Source organism: Monodon monoceros, unplaced genomic scaffold, assembly GCF_005190385.1.
Source record: "Monodon monoceros isolate NGI ecotype Baffin Bay Population unplaced genomic scaffold, NGI_Narwhal_1 Super_Scaffold_12, whole genome shotgun sequence".
Classification (NCBI taxonomy): Eukaryota; Metazoa; Chordata; class Mammalia; order Artiodactyla; family Monodontidae; genus Monodon; species Monodon monoceros.
The window spans coordinates 154,623,300-154,647,721 of record NW_021703768.1 but is presented as its reverse complement, the minus strand read 5'-3'; the positions used below and the strand labels follow the sequence as shown (position 1 = coordinate 154,647,721).

The following is a 24,422-nucleotide window of genomic DNA, read 5'->3' as shown; positions in this document are numbered from 1 at the left end:
CAAAGGGACTGGCCGCTCCTCTTTGTTAACACCACTGAGGTCTGCAGTGCATTGTAGCTACAATCTGCTAGGCCTTCCAGTTGACTGCTGCCTTTCTGCTCCAGGGGTTGATTTTACCCTGGCAGCCTTCCTGCAAGACCCAAGGGAGCAATTCCCAGCCTTTTTAAGGCAGCTGACCCGGCCCAGGCCTGGGGCTGCTTCTCGTTAGGTCCTTGGTTGTCAGGCTCCTTTTCATAAACCTGAGGGCCAGTTGTAGAGCACTGTCATATAGTAGATGGTGGGGACGGCATTCTGTTCATGACCTGGGAGGCAGGAGCCAGCAGCCTGTGGGAGATGAACCCTGTACCTTATCTCTAGATCAGAAGGCCAACCCCTTCTGGTCCACTCACCACACCAGCACTGTACAGCTGCACGGGGACATCTACTGCACTGCACCACCCCCCGGCCCCCACAGCAGCTGTCCACTCCAGGCCCTGCCAACCTGGGTTGCTCAAGGATGTCCCCGGCAGCCGTCAGGCAAGTGCGGGATTCCCCGAGAAAGCAGGTTCAGAGGAAGGCCAGGTGAAAGGCCTCTTCTCATTTAATGTCCTGCCAGCCCATCAGGTGAATTCACTGAGTAACCTGCAGGAGGGCAGTGTCTTGTGAAAGGACTAATACAAAGGGCATACAGAATAACAGTCTTGACACCTTGCTGTAAATTCCTCAGAGAACATTTGTTCACCCTACGGTTTCAATTCAGCAGGGGTTGGCTAATAGAGTGGCACCCCTCCACTCACTAGCACCGTTATCACTGAATCTAGTCTGGTTCGCTCTGGTGATAAACAGAACGCGCTTGCCCTACAACTAGCTCAATTTACTTCGGATACTGAGCCATCACCTGACAGCAGCAATGACCGAAACGGTGCCGAATGAGAAGCATCTGCCAACACTTTGTGGGTGACTGAGGCGTTCTCTGTGCTGTCTGGGGAACGAACGCGATGAGGTGTGCTTCCTTGGGAACTGGACACAGCCGGTACCCCCGAGGGCGGAGGACGAGCGGTGCAGGCGCGACCTGACCTTGGCGCTCCCTGTCTCTGGGGCAGCCTGCTACTTGATCGAAACCTCAAGCAGCCATAGCCGGGAAACTCAGTGCGGGTTTGCAGACGTCTCTCCAGTGCCTGCCCCTCTGCCGGCACAGCCAAGGGAACACGGCACACAATGGGAACAGTGACTCTGGGGCGTCACGCACATAATGTGACTTCTAATAACGGCTGTCCTGTCATTGGGGTGCCCGGGTCCAGCCTCCGCACCTTTGCCAATGCCACCGCTGGGCCCGCGGCAGTGCGCAAGCGCTCGGGGGCCGGCACAGAGGCACAGGCGCGCCAGGGCGGGACACCTTCGGGAGGTGAGGGGGGAACAGAGCGCAAGCGCACGGGTTTGGCGCAGGCGTGACGTCACCGCGTGCGACGCGTGAGTGGGAGCGGGGACCTGTGGGGCCTGGGTACCGGGAAGTCCGGAGGTAGAAGGCTGCCTGTTACCATGTTCGGCTCCAGCCGGGGCGGCGTGCGCGGCGGGCAGGACCAGTTCAGCTGGGAGGATGTGAAGACTGATAAGCAGAGGGAGAACTACCTGGGTGAGTGGGGCGCAGGGACCGGGGGCTCGCGGGCTGGGGGTGCGCCGACCCGCGGGCCGTGCCGAGCACTCGGCGCTCCGTTCCCCGCAGGCAACTCGCTCATGGCCCCGGTGGGCCGCTGGCAGAAGGGCCGTGACCTCACCTGGTACGCCAAGGGCCGGGAGCACAGCGCGGGTTTGAGCCGGGAGCAGGAGCTGGCGGCTGTGAGGCAGGCGGAGCAGGAGGCGCTCATGGCAGCGCTGTGAGTGCGGCTTGAGAGCTTGGGCCGGGGTGGGGGTGGGGGGCCGGGGGGGCGGGGAGGGTGTTGGTTTACCTCCGGGTGGGGGCGCGGCAGGGGCAGGGGCCGAGGCGAGGCCCGCAGCTCCCTGAAGCTCACGCGCGGCCCCCGCAGAGGCTACAAGAACGTAAGGAAGCAGCCCACCGGCCTGAGCAAGGAGGTGAGAGGTGGGCCCTCCTGGAGTGCGGGGGCGGGATTGGGAGGGGTCTGACCCTGCGCTGCGGTGAGCACTTGCACTCCCCTCCCCAACAGGACTTTGTCGAAGTCTGTAAGCGGGAAGGAGGTGACCCCGAGAAGGGAGTGGACCGGCTCCTGGGCCTGGGGAGCTCCAGGTGCGGGGCCAGAGGGTCCTTGGGGGCCCCAGAAATCGCGAGGGCGTGGCTCCTCGGGGCTCCGCACTGTCAGCCGCCCAGGTGGACGCTAGCACGGGTCGTCTGGGCGCACCACTTCTCTAGGGAGGCCTGGGGATGGGCGGTCCTCGCCGTGGGTGTCTCTCACCATGGGGGGATCTCACCCACGTCCCCGCAGTGGCTCTGCAGGGCGAGTGGCGCTGTCCCGGGAAGACAAAGAGGCTGCTAAGCTGGGGCTTTCAGTGTTCACGGTAACTACCCCCAAACATCCTGGGATCCCATGGTGGGGTGGGGGGCGGTCTGAGTGCCTCTTCCTGTTGAGGGCCGTGGGGGCAGGCCGTCTCTCCTTGGGGATACCCTCCCAGCTTCTGGCTGGTTCTCGCCCGTCGGTATGCCAGGGCGCCCCGCACACCCCGAGTGGCTTGTGGCTTTTCTCGGCAGCACCACCGCGTGGAGAGCAGTCGGACAGGGACCTCCCCGGCCTCGGCCAAAAAGAAGCCTCGGTCAGAGGAGAAGGTGGAGCCGGGGTAAGGCCTCCCAGGGCACAGAACTCACTGTTTTCTCAGCATGTTGGCTGCTTCTCCAGTCAGTGAACTCCCCAGCTCCAGCCCCTTTTTTCTTTTGAGGAGCCTCTGGAGATTCTGAGCCCTGGGGCGGTCTCACGACTGCCTACCAACCCCCTGCAGGGTCAGGGGCCCTGGAGGAGGATGCTCAGACATGGGCCACTTGTGCGAGGGTCTGGGGAGCACAAGAGGGGGTCACCACCCGGCCCCAAGAGTGCAGGGGCATCCCAATGGGAGGGCTGGAAGGAGCCATGAGATTGTCAGGTGCTGCCCTGCAGACCTTTCTGCCGTGGTTGGAATGTGTCTGTGATGCCCACCATGGTAGCCACTGGCCACACATGGTACTGAGGAGTTTCCTTTAGTGATTTGAGATTGAAATGGCTACACATGGTCAGTGGCTACTGTGGTGGCCCCACCCCCGGCTAGACCCCCAAAACCCGAGGCTCCTGGCACTCCGTATCATCCTTTGCAGCCCTGAAAGCCACAGGAAGAGCAGGAAAGAGAAGAAAAAGAAGAAGAGGCACAAGAGAGAGAAGAGGAGGAAAGAAAAGGAGCACGGGAAGGGGCCGGATTCCTCACAGCCCCCTGCTCCCATCCAGTAGGTGCAGCTGCCTGGGGATGGAGACACAGTGCTGGGCAGGCAGGGCCCCTCACACCAGGTGTCCCTTGGTCTCCCTTAGGCATGACTCAGACTCCTCGACTTGCTGCAAGAGGAAGCGCAGGCATGACAGCGACTGAGGCCCAGGGATCTGGAGGGCTGGCCTGTGGGGGTCACCCCAGGTCCCCAAAGAGGCTTAGTTGTGGCCAAGTATGGCTACTTCTATTCTTCTTTGTGTTGACTCATTCTTTGTACTTAAATAAACTTATTTTAAGTGGAAAGTGTCTCATACTAAAGGGAAGGTTGTTGTCATGTGTCACAATAGAACGTGATGTGTGAAAATGTGGTAAATCTCTTGAGTTCCAGCAAGACTACCTGCAAGCCCACTGGGAGGGGCACTGTCCTTTTGGTGGTCAGCATCCTGGGGTCCCATGTTGGCCTGGTCCCCTGCATCAACCTCAGGTGTACCAAGAGCCCTGGGTCATGTCTGGCCAGCAGGGAAGGCAGAGGGGCCAAAGAGTGCTCAGCTGCAGGTAGGTGAGCATGCTAGAAGGGGCAGCCTGGGCATTTAGATCATGGGGAGCTGGACTTGTACCTGGAGCCACCCTTGTCTCTCCAGGCCACCAAGGGACCTCTTAACCACTGTCTCACCCCCATCCCCTTTGCGTGCTATGGCACTGGCTCCCTCCACCCGGCCCCCCATCTCCAAGGCTGGGAGGCATACATACAACCTGGCCCTCCACAGAAAAAGTGAAAACATCTTACAACCACATTGGAATAAAGACAAAACCCAGCCTGGATTCATTATTGAGGTTCTTGTTTTGCTTCTGATTTTCAAAGAAATGAGAGCTGAAGGCAATTCTGTCTTCAGAGCACTCAGCACTGGTTTTCAACCTGTTAGAGCAGATCATTATTTATGGTGGGGCAGCCTGCCTTCTGGGGGAAAGGACACCTGGAACTTCGCCTGCCAATGCCTGCACCCAGTGGGGGGAGCAAGGGTGCCAAGGGCTCCAGGTCAGAGGGACAACCCCTGCAAAAGTGGGACGGGGTCTATGGCACAGGTGCACAAAGCACCCAGCCAGGCATGGGTCAATCGCTGTGGCAGTGACGTGGAGCTTGGCCAGGGGTTCCCACCCCTCCAGAGGACAAGCTGGCTGGCTTGGGGGTTACCACAGAGGGTGGATGTTAGGAAGGGTGGGGGGTTTCCTCCACATACCACCTGGCCCTAAAGCCTTTTGGGCATACTCCATATTGGTGACCCTGCCGTTCCTTTCACAACCAGGCATTGCCAAGACTGGGACCAGGGGGCTGGACTGCCAGCATGAGACCAATGAGGTGGTCACCACAAGGGCACTGGGACATACCACACCCACCCATGGGAAAGTGAAACGGTGGGGGAGGGGGGGAGGGAGACAAGGGTGGGGTGGCAGGGAAGGGATGGGCAGAGAGAGAGAACAGGGCAAGTCAGAGCAATGCTGCCCTCCCTAAGTGGGGAGGAAGCAGCTGTCCCTGCCCAGCTTCCAAGAGGCAGACTGTCAGTCAGGGGCACCCAAAAATGGGAGAGCCATGAAATAGTTAAGAGATTTTATTCTAATAGCTGTAATTACAGTGCCTGTTTGTCGAAATGAAAACTGAAAACAAGTATACAAAACAGTTGATTACTAATTGTGTATTGAAAGCATTAAGAGGTTCCACGACACCAAATAAACCAGTTCTGAGGTTTTCCCCAAGATAAAGTTTAACAGCTCCAGCTTCTTCAGTGTTTATCAAAATACAAAAGAAAAAAGTAGAGGTTATCATTTTTCGATGGCAAATCTGACCCTTGCAGGCTGAGGGAGTGAAAGCACACATAGAGAGGGGCTCCGAGGGGCTGGGGCTCAAGGATGACCACCCGCGCTCCTGCTGGTGAGACCCCAGAGAGCCCGGAGCAGGCAAGCAAGGGGACTGCAGGGCTCCTGCTCAAACCAGAGCGTTCCAACCAAAGTGCCCATGCTGACCCAAGAAAAGGCTGGGGTTCCTCCAAGGGGTCTGAGAGTGGTGGCTGCAGCCTCCAGCCCATCTCCTGGGCAGCCATGTAAGCACAGATACAAGCACAAACGCTATGGGGTGTGGGATGACCCAAGACAGAGCAAATCACAGGGACCCTATTGTGACCATGCAGAGTGGATCATAGCTGGTTCTGCCCCGTTTCACGTTCCCAACGGGAAACAGACCACTGGTGGACTGGACTCAGGCCATTACTGCAGAACCTACACTAGGCACATTTCTCCCTTCTGTGTGTTCAAGTGTTCTCCTTATCTTGTATTTGTAACTATTTTAAAAAATGCACTGAGTGGGTTAAAAACCAACCACCAAAATGGATCTCAACACAGATGTAAAGCCCAGAAGAGGAACATCGGGCTTTTCTGACACAGCGACTCCTGGATGACCCGTGTGCCTAAAATCCCTTCTCAGTACTAAACAGTGGGTTGATTTTCTTTTTACAATAAAAAAAGCTGAGTAATATTGCATAGGAGTACCAGAAACTGCCTCATTGGAAACAAAAACTATTTACATTAAATAAAAACCCAGTTGCAGGCTGCGTCTGCACATTTACAGCATGGTGAAGCACACTGTGACCGACCATGGAGACAGCTTCTGGCACTCACACCACAGGGGCACGTTTGCCACATGAGAGTAAAGCGAGGGCAGAAGGAGGGAGTGTGAAGGGAGGAGAGAGGAGTACAGCTCACTTCTGGTTCCGGAGCTGATTGGACAGCCAGTCCAGTCCCTCATAGAGCCCGTCCCCGCTGGTGGCACAGGTGGCCTGAATGTACCAGTTCCTGTGGCGCAGAGAGTGCAGACCCAGCTTGTCCGTGATCTCAGCTGCATTCATGGCATTGGGGAGGTCCTAGGGGGGAGGGTAGCAGAGCAGGTGTGGGTCAAGGGGACTGCATGGAACCCTCTCCACCTGACCTGTGACCCCCCCCTCGTCAGACCTCCATCGCTGAGAGGCTGGCTGCCTAACGTGCACCCACCACCAGCACACAGGGTGGCTCAGTCATGCGTACCTGTTTGTTAGCAAACACGAGCAGAACAGCGTCCCTGAGCTCGTCTTCTGCCAGCATCCTCATAAGCTCCTCTCGGGCCTCATTCACACGCTCTCTGTCATTGCTGTCAACCACGAAGATGAGACCTGCATAGGGAACAGTAAGCATTAGTGCAGGCACCCGGGACACTCCCAACCTCTCCCAAAGGCCACAGCCCCCCTCCTGAGGGTTGTAATGGGGTGGCCCACCCTCACCTTGTGTGTTCTGGAAGTAGTGGCGCCACAGAGGCCGGATCTTGTCCTGGCCACCCACGTCCCACACAGTGAAGCTGATGTTCTTGTATTCCACGGTTTCCACGTTGAAGCCTGGAGGAAACCCAGTGTGAGGCTCTCCCTAGGGCTACCACTACCCCCTAGCCTCCCGAGGCCCAGCCTCCTCACCTATAGTGGGAATGGTGGTCACGATTTCACCCAGCTTCAGTTTGTACAGGATGGTGGTCTTTCCCGCAGCATCTAGGCCCACCATGAGAATGCGCATTTCTTTTTTGCCAAAAAGGCCCTTGAAGAGGTTTGCAAAGATATTCCCCATGCTGTAGACTGGTGGGAGCAACACTGGCCAGAGAAACCTGCAGATACAAGGAGTCCTTGTGTCTCTTTCTATGCTGCCCAGGGCCAGCAAAGCAGCAGCAGCTCAGAGACAGACTCACCCACAGACAGACAGATGGACATCCTGTTATCTCTCCTGAAAACTCACAAGGCATAAGCTGATGAAATTCTGGTTCCTATCCAAAAGAAAAAGAGTCCTGCCTGCCTGCCTCTTGAGCCCTAAAATCACCCTTAAAAGGGAGAGAATGGGAATCTTAGAACAGGGCTGACCGGATTTTGAAGCAGCTACTGCCATTATATCAGGAAGTGACGCCCAAGGCCTCAGGGTAACTTACCTCTAAGTCCTACAACCTGCCACTGTGGGGTGCAATGTCCAACATGCGTGGAGAGGTGTGGCTTTCAAATGAATGCTAGATTCTCCATAATCTAATACAGAGCTTTTCAAGGAGCCAGAAACAACCACTCCAAGGCCCTACCATGTCTCCCAACTGCTCCAAGTCTCAGTGAAAAACAGTCCAATGTTAAGGCAACTAACACACAAGAAGCTAGGAGGGCCCATGGCAGAGACCAAAAGCCAACCTTTCCCAACACGCTGAGAGCTTAGCACACCCTGCAGGCAGGACCGGTGGAGTGAGAACACCTGGGCTCTAGGGCGGCACACCAGGGCACTCAGTCTAAGGGTGAGCCCACAACAATGACCCTGGGGAGCCTGCCAGGGGACACTTTCCCAAGAGCTGTGGTCAGTGCTGTCCCAGAGAGGAGAAGGCCTGTGTGGTGCAGCAACATGCTTGTACGAGAACATGTGTGCTGTGTTTGGGCTCCCACCAGGCTCTCCTCACTCAGCAGGGCAGAAACACTAGGATACCACTGAGCTGGCTGGACCCAAGGTCAGAGACCAGGCCCAGACACCCAGACCTATAGGAAGGGACAAGTGACCACAGCTGTGGGAGAGTGAGGCTCACGGAGGAGAGGATCTCCTGTCCCAAAAGGCGCCCAAGGCACCAGAGCTGCCCAGGCCTGGCCTCTCCATGCTCAGTACTCTCCTCCTTCAACTGTTTTATTTGCAAACAAGGCCTTAGGAAAAAACGGTCACTTTCTCAAATGCTTAGGAATCTGGACTTTTAAAAAAAATTAATTAATTAATGGCTGAGGTGGGTCTTTGTTGCTGTGCACAGGCTTCTCACTGCAATGGCTTCTCTTGTTGCAGAGCACTGGCTCTAGGCATGTGGGCTTCAGTAGCTGTGGCTCGCAGGCTCTAGAGCACAGGCTCAGTAGTTGTGGCACACAGGCTTAGCTGCTCCGCAGCATGTGGGCTCTTCCTGGACCAGGGCTCGAACCTGTGTCCCCTGCATTGGCAGGCGGATTCTTAACCACTGTGCCACCAGGGAAGCCAGGAATCTGGACTTTTGGCACCTATGGTGAAGTCAAGCTGTGGAGAGCTGGGCAGCCTTCAACTGGGAAGAACTCTGTGTGAGTGTTGACAGAAAACCAAATGAACCACAGAGAACTTGTTCCAAGCAGGCAGGAGCTGCTTGCACCTGACCTCTGAGAGGGTGTTGGTGGAAGACACTGTCAAGGCTTGGAAGGAGCCTTGCCCTGCATACCTGACCCCCCTAGAAGTAACAATGAGCTCCCCAGTCTTTGGACTTTGGATGGACACTGCTGGGGTCAGAGGCCAGACCCATGAAGGACACAGATATGGGCCTGCCACAGGCATGTCCCACTGCACTCCACCTGGGGGGCGTGCCCCAGATCCCCACCATTCCTTATCACCTCTGATGACAGGCTCAGGTGGAGTCGCCAGGCCTCCACTGCAAGTTACTTTCTGCCTTAGTCATCAGTGAGTATTTGGTGACTAAGTCCACATCCTGCTCCTCATCCAACTTCCACCTTCTAGTTTTAGCACTCTGACATTTCCTGGCTGAATTATTACCATGAGGACTGTCAGATGGTGATTTTCTATTGAGTCATTCCTTCCAGCTATTAGTTAGCATTCTACTGCAAGGAACCACTTCTCCATATATTGATATAGTGTGAACTTGTGCATTCCTAGTTTACTCAGTAGGTCAGAATCACTACCCCACTGTGACTTAGATGCTCCAATGGTCCTAGAGGTGTCCCGTGGAGGCGCTTCCAGCAGGCTTCAGTGCACTTTCAACACTTTAATTCTTTTTGGTTTTGAATAATATTACCTAGTTATAAAATTAAAATTTAAAAATATCTTTACTATATTTCCTTTTCTGCAGACAGCCATTTTTCCTATAGACAATGATAAATTATGGAAGAAAGAATAAACTAAACACACACATTTATCTCAGCTTACTCCTGAAATCGTTACCAATAAAGAAATAAGTGATGACTGACTCAAAAGAGAAAAGTGGGGGGAGGTGGAAAGAGGTGACAGAAGTCAGCAAATTTTGGTGAGGTCTGACCCTGACCAAGTGCTCATCCTCAGCCCTGCAGGAGAGCCAAGGGACCTTTTTGGAGCGGCTGAACCAGGGGCCCTGACTCCACCATACAGGCAGAGGAGGGCATGGGGTGCACTGTGCTGGAAACAGACGGATATGGGCAAAATCAACAGGGAGGCACACTTCCCTGCAGACCCTCACATGTAACCCAGAGGCCTCAAAGCAAGGACCTATGGATTCTTGCACCTGGAGGCCCTCAAACAGCCACGCCCCTATCTCCCTTTAAGAAGCCCCCAATGCAAGTGCCTGAAACAAAGAATTTGGAGAGAAGACAGAAGACATTTAAAAAGAAAAAAACAATAAAAAATAAACAAAATCCCCAACCCACACACAGCCTTGGCATCGACATGGTGGGGACCTGGTGCCCACAAAACAAGAACAGGGCATTAGGACACAGAGAACAGCAGACCTCACAACCAAAGTGAAAAAAATCCACACACACACACAAGATTTAAAAAAGAGGAAACTGGGACTTCCCTGGTGGTCCAGTGGCTAGGGCCCCAAGCTTCCAATGCAGGGGGCCCAGGTTTAATCCCTGATCAGGGAACTGGGTCCTGCATGCTGCAACTAAGACCCAACGCAGCCAAATAAATAAATATTTTTTTAAAAAAGGGAGGAAACTAGGAGCAATTTAAAAGACCAACATCTACGTTGCGTATGGTGATGACTTTTTAGACACAACACCAAAGACATGATCCCATGAAAGAAATAACTGATAAACTGAACTTCATTAAAATGACAAACTTCTGCTCTGTGAAAGACAAAACCAGACTGGGAGAATATATCTGCAAGAGATACATCTGATAAAGGACTGTCATCCAAAATATACAAAGACCACTTATAACTCAACAATAACAAATTTAATTTTAAAATTAAAAAAATGGGCCAAAGATCTTAATGAAAACCTCATTAAAGGTTTACAGAAGGCAAGTAAGCAATGAAAAGATGCTCATCATATGTCCTCAGAGAAATGCAAATTAAAACAATGAGCTATTACTGCACACCTATTAGAATGACCAAAAGCCAAAATCCAGAATACACGCTGGCAATGGCAAGAATGTGGAGCAACAGGAACTCTCCTCCATTACCCGAGGGAATGCAAAATGGTACAGCTGTCCGCAAACAGTTTGGAGGTTTCTTACAAAACATACTCTGAACATATAATTCAGCAATCATGCTCTCAAAGGAACTGAAAACTAACATCCACACAGACACCTGCACACTGATGTTTACAGAAGTTTTATTCATTCAAAAAGTTTTATTCATTCAAAATTTTGCCACAATTTGGAAGCAACCATGATGTCTTCCAGTAGGTGAATGGATAAGCTGTGGTACATCCAAACAATATTATTCAACACTAAAAAGGCGCTATCAAGACATGAAAAGATGTGGAGGAGCATACATGTGCATTACTAAGTGAAAGAAGCCAATCTAAGAATACTACACACCTATGATTCCAACTATATGACATTCTGGAAAAGGCAAAACTGTGGAGATGTAAAAAGATCCTTTCAGTGGTTGTGAGGGGTTAGGAGGAAGGGAGGGATGAATAGGTGGAACACAAAGGATTTTTAGGACAGTGAAACTATTCTGTGTGAAACTGCAATGGTAGATATGTGTCAATATGCATTTCTCCAAACCTACAGAACACACAATACCAAGAGTGAACCCTAAGGTAAACTATGGGCTCTGGATGATGATGTATCAATGTAGGTTCATCAACTGTTAACAAATGCACCACTCTAGTGGGGGATATAGTGAGGAAGGCTATGTGGGTATTGGAAATCTCCATGCCTTTCCCTCAATTATGTGGTGAACCTCAAACTGTTCCCCCAAAAGAGAGACATAAGCAGCACTTTCAATCTGTAATTCTGTATCAGCCAAAGGGCAGAACAGAGGTCAGAAATGCAAGGCTTCACACATGCCTTCTTCTCCAGGTTGCCACAGGCAGAAGGTGCCCCCAAGGTGATGGAGGGAGACACAGAGGCAGGCCTGAACAGCAGCCAGCACAGGCTGCAGCAGGAAGGAGGAGAGTTCCAGGAAAAGAGGAACAGTTACCTATGTGGTTTAAACGTGGGGTCTGGCAATTCTAGGGGAATTGGGAAAAACTAATGACAGGTACACAGAAAAAAACCCAAGGATGAAAATGCAAAGAAGTCATTTTAAGATTTCCTGAGGGAAACCATAAGCCAGTCACCACTTGACTCAGCAGTGAACAATATTTACTCAGTCATGATACTTTGACTGTCATTGCTGGGTATTGGAAAGCTGAGGCCAGAACTTGTGGTCTCAAGGGCCAACCCTCACTGTCCAAAGCTGACACACTGAGAAACAGTATTAGCACACTATTTAGTACAGTGAGGCATGAAAGGGGCTATCCCTGGGAGGCAGGATGGAAGACTGCTGTTTATACTTGTTTTATACCTGTTTTAGTGTTACGTTCCTACAAATTGACACAAAAACCTGGGCACTAAGGGGTGAAAAGGTTAAGTGTACTCTCCCAACTCCCACATGGGACTGATGGAACATTCCAGGTAAACTGGGCCCAGCAGCAGGCCCACACCCGCATGTCAGCCTCAAAATGTAGTCAGTCACAGCCATGGCAGTCCAAGAGCCTCCTCCCCTCCCCACCCAAGCGTGTCTGCCCACTCACCCCTGGCCTGCCTTGGCCGTGCAGTCTGCTGAGCCCTGATTATCAGTGTGGTCCTTGCCTTCCACACACAGTTTTTTAACTTACTCAAGTCCTGAAGCCCCAAAGGGGAAGTGGGCCATATATTTGGTGGCTGAACCTGGATGGGGATGAGCACAAACTCTAGGGTTTAAGACGCTACACACAGCACTTGGTCTCTCCCACTATACAAGCATCTATCTATAACCACCCTGCACCTGGTCCAGGGGCCCTGGCAGCTCCTGACCTAACACAGTATCACAGTGGAAAGGTTCAACAGTGACCATGAGAGTTGTTCCGTGGCCTCTCCACACAGGTTCTAACTTGTAGGATGCCCAGCCTAGGCCTATTTCACCCTTTCCTCTACCAGGATCCCTAGCACTAAGGTCAAAACCTGTTTTTCAGGTTCACGGTAATGGCCGTGAGTATTGCTGATTTTCTCAAAAGAGCACTTCCCCGCACCTGCCTGAGTTTGCACCTTCCAGCTGGCTCATAAGATGCAAGAGTAACAACAGCACGTCTCTTTCCTGAGACAGAAAGCTCTGAGCGGACACAGCCCCTTAAGAATGGTTTTTTCCTTTTTCTGGTTAGGACCAGAAACAATGATAGGGTGGCAGTTCAACATTATAGCAAAGAACAGGACACAACTGGCTGCCTACACTCCTGCATGCAAAGACCTACTAGGCTACAGGCCAAGGCCAACAACAGGCCTCCCTGGGAAAGCCAGTGCAGGGAGGAAAAAATGTAGTGTGAGTTTACACCCGTTCCACTCCAGTAAATGAATCCAGAGTGACTGGTTTAGCTGCTGAAGAGAAATATATGTACCCACGAGCTCTACCTGTGCCTGCTGCATCTCCTAACAAGCCTCAGAGGATTCAAGATAAGCACGGGACAGCCCTCCCCTACAGAGCCGTGCAGCTCACTTCTGCAGAAGGAAAGTTTGTCACATTTTCTGAAACTGTTAGAGCTGGTTTACTTAACAAAATCTCTGTATCCATATCAAGATGACCCAAACTGCTGGGAATCAGTAGGAAGAATAAACCACTAACCTAGAGCATGTCTTGAGAAACGAAAATGTGACCCAAGGAGGCAAAAAACAAGGGTTTGGATTCTATTCTGTATCTCAGATGTGATGGGCTGTTCTGGTCCCTCTGTAAATGAGAGATCACATGGATGAATCCCCTATTCAAATGAACAGCTAGGTGACATCAGAACTTTTTTCGTTTTGCTTTTTTTTAAAAAAAGTCAAGTTTATTAGGTGTAAATTACATATAGTAAAATGTACAGCTCAATAGTTCATAATGTCAATTTTAATATCTAATTTGAGGAAAATTAACAAAGTGAAGATCTTCCTGAGGAATTGATATACATTATAAAACAAGGGTTTCATTCATTCTTCAAGCAGTCAAATATGTGCTTAGATTATCAACCACTCAAAAGCCTAATTCATCCCTGACATGTAGGATTTAATTTTAAGGGGTGGGGGTCCTCTACTTTCATAGGCAATATGATCACATAATATAATCTGCTACAAACTGCTTTTTGTACATCAACTTGTAGCTCCACCCCATCAGCTAAATAAAGCCTTCAGTCATTACTCTATTAGTCCAACATTCCATTTCTGTAGCTCTAACATTTTTCTGCTATTGGGTAGAGCGTTACATGTTGTAACTTTTTCATAAAAATTAGCATAAGAATACTGAACGTGCCAATACTAGTGATAGGCAGATACACCTCACAGGCCTAACTCAATTGTGATGAAGATAAGAATCAACACGCTCAGAAGGAAGAATATTCAGCCTGAGACACTCAAAGGATGTAATTAAGTTGACTGAACTTTTTTTTTCCTTTCAGTTTTATTCAGATATAACTGACATACTGTATTATTTTCAGTTGTACAAAATAATGACTTGATATGTGTATTATTGTGAAATGATCACCACAAAAAGTCTAGTTAACTCCCATCACCTCACACAGTCACCCTTTTTTTCCTTGTGATGAGAACTTTTAAGATTTCCTCTCTTAGCAACTTTCAAATATAAATACAGTACAGTAAACTACAGTCACCATACTGTACCTCTTATTACAGGATTTATTTATATTATGACCGGAAGTTTGTACCTTTTGACCACCTCCACCCATTTCATCTACACTGACTCTGAACTTTCAATACAAAGAAAAAGAATAAATGAAAGAACATGCAAAAACATTCTAGAACTGTATAGTTCTGGTCTGCTCCTAAAGGTGAATTCCAATGAGAGACTGTTTTTTGTTTTTCACAACAAAACTTTTAGGATGTTTTGCAGGAATCAATTAGGCACTAGACCTGGCCTCTATGCAGCAGTCCCGTTCCCAACAACCCCCCCACCGCCGCCCCCAGAGGACGATGAGTACCAGAAATCCATAGACTAGTACACTAACCCTGGTCTCCAGATGCCCTGCAAGTTGCCTCCCAAAGCTGAAGGAAGGGGTTTCCGGTCAGGTCTGATTCTTAGGAGGAGCAACCAGTGAAATTCAATTTAGGTCCCTCTTGGCCAGCTTAAGATTCAAGGTGAAATCCTTAAAATGACAACAAGAAATGAGTTTCATTCATGAATGTAGCTCTTGGTCTACACTAACATGAACATCCAAGAGTCACTGTCCATTGTCTAACGGAACAAGCATACAAACCACAAGGCGAGCGTGGACAGCGAAACTGCAATTAATCCTACTTACCAATAACTACAAAATCCAAAGCATTTAACTGATGAATACATTTAGTTATCTTTTGCAATTCTCCCTTATTCATAGTCTTAAAGTTTTACTATTTTTTAACATAACTGTTCTCAAAGCCCATTACCAAAGATTTACTTACACTGACGTGAAATCTACAGATGGGAGCAAATAACCAGATGGTCTACCCCAAATGAAAACAATATCCATGTAGGACCTCTGAACACAAATGTCATGCGGCCTCCAACTGGAGTAAAACAAAGAGTGGATGATACCCACAAGTTGAGGCCTCACTCGGATGCTACATCAGGAGCATCTCTCACAGTTCTGTGCATTCGTCCTGGTGGCAGACGCTGGCTGCTCCTTGGTATTTTCTTCTCCCAGATCTGTCCCTGGGCTTGAGGCCTTCCAGAGTAAACCTACATTCCTGGCCCCCTGTAGCTATGCAGGACCATCTGAGTATGCTAGCCCGTGGGATGGGGCAACAGTGATGGAATGGTTTCCAGGTCCTGCAGACCTGGTGGTCGGCGCCTGGACCCCTCGCTGTGGTGGGGCCAGTGCCATGGACCCTAACGAGCACTTCTACTCCAGAAGTCAGGGCATATATACCCTCCATCTGACTCCAAACACACTTAAGTCTAAAGAAATTGTTACTGGAAAAAGAGATCAAAAGACCGAAAAAACAGAACCAAAAACAAATTTGCATCAACTTCAGAACATTAAAATGTATAACAAATTAAACTGAAAATGGAGGAAACAAAGCAATTTATGACTAAAATGCAAAGCAGGATTAGAGAAACTACAGGCAACTGTAAACCACCCAGATACCCTGAAAAGTGTTGACCACCAACTCCTTACTAATTCTGCACATCAGTGGTTCTATGGAAATCAATTAGAATTGTATTTCAACCCATCCTAGTGGCAAACAGAGCACCATTGGTTTGGAACTCCTCAGCAAGTCACTCAGGCCCATATTCTGACCTTGGCTCCCAGTCCCCTCTCCATACTGATTTTCTATGCCATGCCCACCGAGCCCTTCACTCAACCTCTGAAGCCAAGTTCAGATGCCACCTTCCACAGGGAAGAGTCCTTTCCTTTTTGTTGTTCTCAGCATACCCTCGACACACTGTGGGGCTAACAGTCAGCACACTCATGTAAGGAGTAGCTGTGTGATGAGCACAGCCCTGGGCACACAAAAGCTCAAGAGTACTCAATGAATCCAACTGACAAATGGTGAAACACAAGTGGAACAGAGTGCTCATCCTTCCAACCTCACCTCAATGGCAAACAAGGCTCTGGGCCAAGCAATGTCAAAGACTGATCCACAGTTACACTATAGTCCTTTCAATGCAGCTAAAAGCTTCAACATGAGCGCAGGGACTCTCTCTCTCTCTCTCTCTCTCACACTCACACACACACACACACACACACAGCTCCAGCTGCTGAAGTCTCAGTCCCCATGATCCTGACAGAAAGGACAGGCACACCTGTCAAATAACACAGTCCTATGTTTCAGTTCCAGTAGTGAGAACAAGGAAGAGAAGGCAATTCAGGATTCTGATTTCTGTTGTGAAGTATATCACATTAGTTTGTTTTTGTCACTCTACTTCTTTAATTATATGATCACCACAAACATGCTAAAGCCCCTATGGTTTCTGTTCTGGTGTCTTCTCAAGGAGGCCACCTGCACCCATGGTGCAGACATAGGACCCTCTCCAGGCACAAGGGTGGGGCTCTGGAGAAGCCAGCGTTGCTCGGACCCCTTTCCACATCCTTGAAGAAAAAGGGAACTGCAACCAACCATGAGCTGTCAGAGTGCCCAGTTCTTCCTCCTCAAACTTCTCAGAGTGGCAGGCAGCCCCCTGAGGCTTTTTCAGCACAAGGGGATTTTGTGAGTGATTAAAATGATTAAACCAATCTCTAAAACTTGATTTTTGCCTGCAGAGAACTTTCATTTTGAAAACAAAATGTAAAAAAAATTACAGCCCCACCTCTTTTTCTGAGTGATGGGCTTCCCAGAAGACACAGAATAGCAAAGTGCAGCAGTGGCTGAGAGCCTCTGTTAGATCCTCCTACCTCTGAAGCAAGCCCCCTGCCAGATCTGCCCTCCTAAGACCCTTGTTAGGAGCACCCAGAGGTGCACCAGCTCAGAGCACTCGGGGAAACCTCTGCCTCACTCTCCAAGCAGCTGGTCTTGGCTGGGAGGACAATGTCCTTGTGGGGAACTTCTCGTTGTTTGGCCTGAACAGCCACAGCTACCTCTCAATAGGCCTCTTCCTACCTCTCCTCACATTTCAAACCCTGGACAGCCCTGGACTCAGGGAAATTTCATTCATATACCTGCTCCTGCCATCCTCTGCTTAAAACCTCCCAGCAGTCCCCATCACCCGCCTCAGGTGACCAGCAGTCCCATCACACTCAGTGTCTTGCACTTTCACTCCCTAGTACTGCCCCTATCCAGCCATTCACTCCCAGAGGAACGCAGTCCCCTACATGGGACCCCAGTTGAGGCTTCCTCTCACCTCCAGACTTCTCTTCTACTACCCCCTTAACACATGGGTTTCCCATCAAAATCTAATCCTCAAATATAAAGGACCCACTCTTTCCCACTTTAACCCTCTGCAACTTCCTCCCAGTTCTTCAGACCCAAACCCCAGAGACACTCACAATTCCTCTCTCTGTCCCGATCATCCTCAAATTTGTTTACTTTACTGGCAAGTCCCATCACCTCTCCCTTTGAAAAGGTGCTTCCCCATCACTATCCACCTGGTCCCGGCCACCTCATCTCTCCTCTGGCACTCCCAAAGCCTGGAGCTTCCACTCTCCAAGGTGTTCTCAATGCCAGCAAGAGGGTCCTGTTAGGAAAGGTCAGACTAAGTCAGGTTCTTTAAGAAGATCAGAGCCAACACCCCCATGGCATTTCGCAGCACCACCCCTGCCATCCAGAAAGGAAACTAGCAGACAATACAACCAACATACACACCAGACTGCAAAAAACCCATGATGCCCCAACTAAAATGTAACACGGAAATGAAAGATGGTGTCATATAACACATGACCTTCAGTATTGGTCATGACCACACTACAAGTTCAAGGGAGGTAGTCAGAGAACCACCTAATGAAGACTGCCACAAATACGCCAGCATCTCAGATACTCAGAACCTGCTGTGTCCATGAAATGTCCCACCACCGGAAACAGAGAACAACTCTTGGTAAAGTTCTGCAAAGAACAAAATACAATCACCCTTAATTTACAAGGTAGTTTACTTCCTAGAAAATTCAGAACATCTACTAAAACCAAACACACACACACACACACACGTTGACTCCGTACATAAACAGAATTAGGTTTAAGATATAAACAGATTTTTCACCTATATGAAAGTCATGCTGAATGCATTCTTGCTGCTAAACGTACTAAATATCAGTATTGCCTCTCACCATTGGCAGGGCCCAAAATCCTCCCACAAGTTCCCAAAATACCCTTTCTGTGGGGCTATCCCTCAAAGGACCACTGGTACACACCAGCAGGCTTCTCTCCCCTCCTGTGCTCCTGGCAGGTCTCCAAAACCACTAAGTGCACTCCCACCTAAGGGCCTTTGCACTTACTGTTCCCCTGCCTGGGAGAAGCTTCTTGTTTCTCCCAAAGACCCACAGGACCCCCACTCCCTTATACCTCTTCTCAAATGGCACCTCCTCCCCTATCCTCCTGATAGGTCTGACTCAGTGCCCACTCCTTTTACTGTGTCCCATTGGCCTGCTTTTCCATTCCATTCACTGTCATGGCCCTGCGTCTCCACCCAGCCTTATACTTTGCCAGTGAGTACTCCTCTGCCCAGAACTCACGCACCTTCCTCCGCCCATCTCTCTATCTCCACCTGTTTTTTTCTCTACTGGCCACCTCCCTGGGCACCCAAGAGATTCACTGTCAAGAAGAGGAGAAAAGAATCATAAAAGAACACTTATCAGGGTCTTAAGTATGAAAAAGTAGAAAGATTAATCATACACATATGCTTTTCTGAAAAATTAGTTTGTCAGAAAAAAAACCCTATCAACTCAATGACGAATTTCATGCTGGTTTAAAAGTATACATGAGTGTGATGGACTCTGAACATTCCTTTGACATTCCAGTGAGGAGGAAATCTGGGCTGTAGAGACACAGATAACTACTCAGGGCAAACACGTCCATCTCAGCAAAGTTCAATACCACAGGAGAGGTGTGTACACAATCTGCTTCCTAAACCTGCCCTCAGGTACATGCAACCAGTGACTAAAAATATATTTTCAGTGATCTCCCCAGGAATCTGCAAGATCTCATATCACTTTGACAAAAGAGAAATGCTAAAAGCTATAATTATTTTAAGCAAAGTTACATCACCAAAATTGACAAAAGATACAGTATTTTAAATATAAATTAACAGATTCAATCAGTTAGGAACTGCATGCTCATCTACAGATGATAGAATACTTGACAGGAAAACACCCTCTTAACAGCAATTTTTAAAGACATCCTTTATTCTGAAACCTGTGATCAAAACACAGGCACATCTAACTTTGCCTTCGTTCCTACTCTTCACATATAAGTCTAGACAGAATCTTGAAACTGCTTTCTTGGCCATTTGTCCCTAAGTCAAACTGATAGGACACTTAAAAACTTCATGTTAAAAATTTCCAGGACCTCAGAGACCTAGTACTATTAAGCTTTCTGTTTAGCTCCCACACACATCACTGCAAAAATAATTTGATGTACAATACAAACCGAAAGATGTTGGCTATTTTACATATGACTTGCTCTTTGGAGACAAACTCTTCTAGCTTGCTAGCATCCCTCTGAGGAGCAAAACTTACTAAATTCTGATTAAACATTAATTAATGTTTCTAAAATATACTGTACATCTCTAACTTCTGAAAATGTGCATGGATCATAACTGGGGCTTCTGTTAATTTATGCTGTATACTAACAGTTACCCCTGTAGCCTCAGGTGTGTAAAAATGTTTGCCTCCTAAAGAGAATCGCTCCCGAATGCTATGTGTGTAAAATCTGCCTGTCTTGTATGCTTTTTTTCTGTCTCTTCTTTTTCAGTGAGTGATAAGTCCCACTCTTCCCTTTCTATGTGATGACAGGCTGCTAAGCTCTTGTCTCCAATGTATGCAAAACCCAGGAAACATGGGTTTGTTAGGAATATGGAGGTTAGTCCCTGCAACAGATAGCTTCACCATTTCTTCCCACTCATATAAGGAAGCTTGGCTGAAAGAACTGGGTGAGGGCCTAACAGATTCTCCTAGGAATAAGGAGCTTTGATGTTTCTGTGTTAAATTCTGCCACATTTTTTCTAGCTAATCAGGCCATCTGAACCATCTGAGAATGTTGAACTACCTTCCAGAATAGTGATAGAGCTGTATAGCTATAACAGATACTATATTTTAAAGACTATAACAAGCACGAGAGGATAAGAACCTAAGGATGAAGTATTCCCCTCTCCCTGGCTCACACTCTGAAATTAACCTCACCCCCATTCTTTCACACTCACACATTCCCAAGCCCTCCTTTACCTGCCAGTAGGAAGTGTTACACCCAACCCACTATTAGGTCAAAAACATTTCCAAAAGACCACTTCAGATGGTGCTGGGAGGACATCTCTAACACCATCCACACCAATGACGAGCAGACAGACCACAAAAGAGGTAAGTTCTTATTTAATGTTAAGATCCCAACTGAAAGGAATTTTTCATGTTTCTTTCCCAACCACCTCTGACAGATGTGCATTTTATTTCCTTCTTTCTCCTAATCCTACAAAGGTTGGAAGGTCAAAGGGGAGAATATCTATGGGACAACGTGTACAGAGACCAGTCATAAATGCTATGGCAAGCACAGGCTAGCTGGGTCTGAACACCAGCTCAGTAAGTGATCACAACCCTCAGGAAGGCTGCAGAAATGCTTGGTGAGCCTGAACTGTGATCAAGAGCAGATTTAAATTCATATATCTCAAGGCAACATTGAATTTGAAGAATTTGAAGGAAACTGATTTAACTCTCTCAAACCAAGTTAATATACTATTTGTGAACTTGCACAAGGGTTTTTCCCCTATGTTAGATTTATTCCTACAGCCATTCGACCCTGGAGATCACCTCAGTGGCTGATGGTCCATACTGAATTCTACTAAAGTAAACAGAAAAGTCCAGGTGTACCTTCCTGTAGTTTCAAACCCTGTCTGATCTTTGGTAGAGGTGGCTTAGCAGGTCTGAACGCCCTCTTCACATTGTGCAAGAGGCAAAGCAAATAGCTAAACCACATGATTTAAAAACCAGAACTGTGAGAAGCACAGAACCAGTTTTTGCTTTCTACTAACTTTCTTACAATGATGAGCAGACAGCATGTGAGTCAGCTATTATCCAAACCAACTATTTTAAATCTTTCTGAAGTAGCAATTTTGAATACCTGTATCTGAAGTTAGCCCTCACGGGAAACAGCAGGTTTCTAATGCCCAAGTGACAAGGATCTGTTTTCAACAGGACATGCCCAGTGAACAGGCACACTACATTCTACCCGTTAACTAGAGAAAACCTTTATGGCACACTCTAACAAAGTGGCCAGATTTGTGATAAACACATACACACTCAATTCTTCATAATTTTGGACCCAGCTAACAACACCATGCATTCAAAGTTCTTCCAGTTTTGGCTACTCTTGAGTTTCTGAAAACTCCAAGAACACCACACACAGCATGCGCCATGGCATCTCACACTCCTTCAGAGACACACACACACACACACACACACACACTGCCAGAAATGCAGGAGCAACCACGCAAACAGCCAGCAGAAAAAAACGCTGACCACCAGTTCTGAAACAAGAACTAGAGCTGACTACTCTAACACCAACTACATCAGCTACAACTACATCAACTACACAGCTCTCAACAGCGACTTCCGGGGCCTCCCCAAATCGTCCGAATTGCCTCTGTCTCCTGCCAATGATTTCTTGTGCATTTTTGCTCGATTCATTTAAAACAGCAACTTGGTGTTTTGAGGAGCTCAAAAGTGCTCAGTTGATTAGCTAATATTTTAAGGACTTTGTAATTGCCAAGCCTTATTAACAAAGCTACCGTTTTACCTCCCGTAACCACCTGGACAGGGCGACAAGAAAGCTTTAGGACGCTCTGCTAGGGAGGCCGCCTCAACCCTGGACAGGTCGTTCCAAACGTAAGTTAAAGATTCACCAGCTCGGAAGTGTGTTCTAATCCATGCCAAAGGCACCCAGGAAGCAATCCCGGGGTTGCAGCAAGCTTGGATAAAGGGGTCCTACAGTGCCGCCAGCGCGTCCATCGGGGGCTTCCTTGGGCCGCAGGCACTCCCACTCAGACCCCAGCTCCACAGCACCCGCCCTGGAACCCGGACCCCGAACCCCGCCCCGCCTCGCCGGCTCCGTGCTCGGAACAGACAGGAACTGGGCTCAAACCCTGGCCATCGTGTGACCTTGGCCGCGTCCCGGGCTGCGGGCCTCAGTTTCCTGGTCCTCGCGACCCCGAGGCAGGAGGCCTCGCAGGCGGAGCAGGAAGCGAGGCTTCCTGGAGAGCCCGCGTTGCGGGCCGGACTTCCGGGCGCCCGCCCCGGCGGCTCTGGGGGGCTTGAGGAGAGGGTTGCGCGACCAACCCCCTCCCCGGCCTCGACTCGGCTCCCGACCCAGCTCGGCCCCTACTCGACCCCCATCCCAGCCTAGACCCCTGGCCCAGCACACAGCACCCAATCTGCCCCGCCCCGCCTCGGTCCCACGCCCGGCTTCAACCCCCAGACCGGCCCAGCCTCTCCTCAGCCCCCGGCCTCTATTCGACCCTGGACCCTGCCGGGCCTCGGCTCCCTGCCTCTACCTACCTCACTTCGGCTCCCCGCCTCGACCCACGGCCCGGCCTCAACTCGCCCCTCGCCCGGCCCGGCTTCACCTCGGACCCGTCTTGGCTCTTACCGCCCCGGCCCAGCCTCACGCCGGGCCTCAACTCAGCCCCCGCGCCCCCCTCGGCCCGAGCCCAGCCTCACCCTCGGCGGCCGCGGCGCAGCTGCTGCTCGGAGGCAGGCGTTGGTTTCGCTCCCACAAGATGGCGGCTCTGACGGCAGCCACGTCAGTGCCTGCTGCCGCGGGGGACGTTGGGGAACGGGGCGGTCCCGCCCGCAGTCCCGCCCACTCTCTCGCTGCGGCGTGCACACGCAGACTGGGCGGGCGGTGGGGACGGGACCGCGGACAGGCGCGGGGCTCAGGGACGACTCCTCTCTCACCGCTGCGCTTGCGCGCACCCCTCCTTCCCCCCGCCCCCAATCCCCCTCTCCCTCAGCCCCGGCAGAGTACGGCTGCGCCTGCGCGCGCCTCTCAGTGGTCGGCCCTGGGGGGAGCTCTCGCGTCCGTTTCGCAGATGCAGAGGTCGAGTCCCGGGTGGGCCCTGCGGTCCCGGGAGGGCGGTGCCCAGGTGCCAGCTCCCCTCCCCAGCCTCAGCTCGGGTGACTGCAGTGACCCACGCAGCCCCGTGCGCGCCCGAGGAGCCGGCCTGAAGAAGCAAGACCCAAGATCAAATAAAGCTGGCGCCTAGTAGCACGGGCGGAGCCGGGAGCCAAGCTGGGCAGGGAACAGCGCTCCCCCGAGGTAGCCACCGAGGCGGGTTCCAGGTGACAGACGGGGGAGCCCTCTCCTCTGGGAAGCCTCCCTGAGCTGATCAGAAGGGAGAGGGGGCCTGTCGTGGTCCCTCTCCACGTTCTCCCGGCTGGGAGTCTGACTGTGGCCTCCCCCCAACCCCCAGTCCCGCACCATCCCTCCACCCCTGTGCTACTTGAACTCTCTCCCCCACTACCCTCCTGCTGCTGTGAAGGGTCCCCAAATCAAGAGTCATTGGTGAGATTGCTGGGGGCCTCTTCCCCAAGTGCCCCTGCATGTTGTGGAGGGCGCAAAGCAGGCCATCACCTGGGTCTTGGCCCAGGAGCCTGCCCGGCAGAGAAAAGCCTTGAGGTGTTGTGCAGTATGCCGGCAGGCTCCTGTCATTTCTCTGCCCCCCCTCACCCACCCACTCCTCTTGGGCAGGGCCTCCTTACTGGGCTGGGGTGGCTAGGACCTCACCAGCCCTCCCCAGGGCTGCCCAGCCACACACACACACACACCCACGGCAACCCTCCTGCCCCAAACACTGATGACCTCTTCTCCTGAGAGGCTGAGGGCCCTAGGCCCTGTTAGCCAGACCCTACCAGTCCCGTCTCGAGACCCAGCCTCCCCCAGACCTCACTATCTATGGAAGAACCAGCCTGTGCTCTGCACCTCAGCTGCTGCCCCCCCCCAATGCTGTAAACACATCACAATGCTCACTCAAAGTGCCTTCAGGGGTTTATATCTCCAGAGAGGGGCACAGAACCTTCTGGTGGTGCTGGCTCTCTACCCCCAGAGAACTGACCCGCAGCTGACTGTCGCAAATGATTATTGTGTCCTCAGAGCTTCCTTTAATATATATATATATATATATATATACACACACACAGGAAGGAGCATGTGAAAGATACGCGCAC

The 24,422-nt window shown here is 50.5% G+C and overlaps 2 protein-coding genes across 4 annotated transcripts; one reads left to right on the top strand and one right to left on the bottom strand.

Moving 5' to 3' along the window:
* Positions 1-1,452: 1,452 nt before the first annotated feature.
* Positions 1,453-3,681, top strand: CUNH1orf35 (chromosome unknown C1orf35 homolog). The gene is made up of 8 exons (XM_029217066.1): positions 1,453-1,612; positions 1,703-1,853; positions 2,004-2,049; positions 2,142-2,221; positions 2,418-2,490; positions 2,681-2,766; positions 3,275-3,400; positions 3,483-3,681. Exons 1-8 carry the CDS (start codon positions 1,519-1,521, stop codon positions 3,538-3,540), a joined length of 714 nt encoding a protein of 237 aa, XP_029072899.1. The 5' UTR covers positions 1,453-1,518; the 3' UTR covers positions 3,541-3,681.
* A 1,289-nt stretch (positions 3,682-4,970) lies between these two features.
* Positions 4,971-23,043, bottom strand: ARF1 (ADP ribosylation factor 1). 3 transcript variants are annotated; one of them, XM_029217197.1, is made up of 5 exons: positions 22,917-23,043; positions 6,870-7,054; positions 6,684-6,794; positions 6,451-6,575; positions 4,971-6,290 (listed from the first exon to the last, which is right to left on the bottom strand). In XM_029217197.1, exons 2-5 carry the CDS (start codon positions 7,015-7,017, stop codon positions 6,129-6,131), a joined length of 546 nt encoding a protein of 181 aa, XP_029073030.1. In that variant the 5' UTR covers positions 7,018-7,054; positions 22,917-23,043; the 3' UTR covers positions 4,971-6,128. The 3 variants fall into 3 exon arrangements, with proteins under 3 accessions (XP_029073030.1, XP_029073032.1, XP_029073031.1); XM_029217199.1 differs by lacking the exon at positions 22,917-23,043 and adding an exon at positions 22,755-22,773; XM_029217198.1 differs by lacking the exon at positions 22,917-23,043 and adding an exon at positions 14,592-14,893.
* Positions 23,044-24,422: the final 1,379 nt, after the last annotated feature.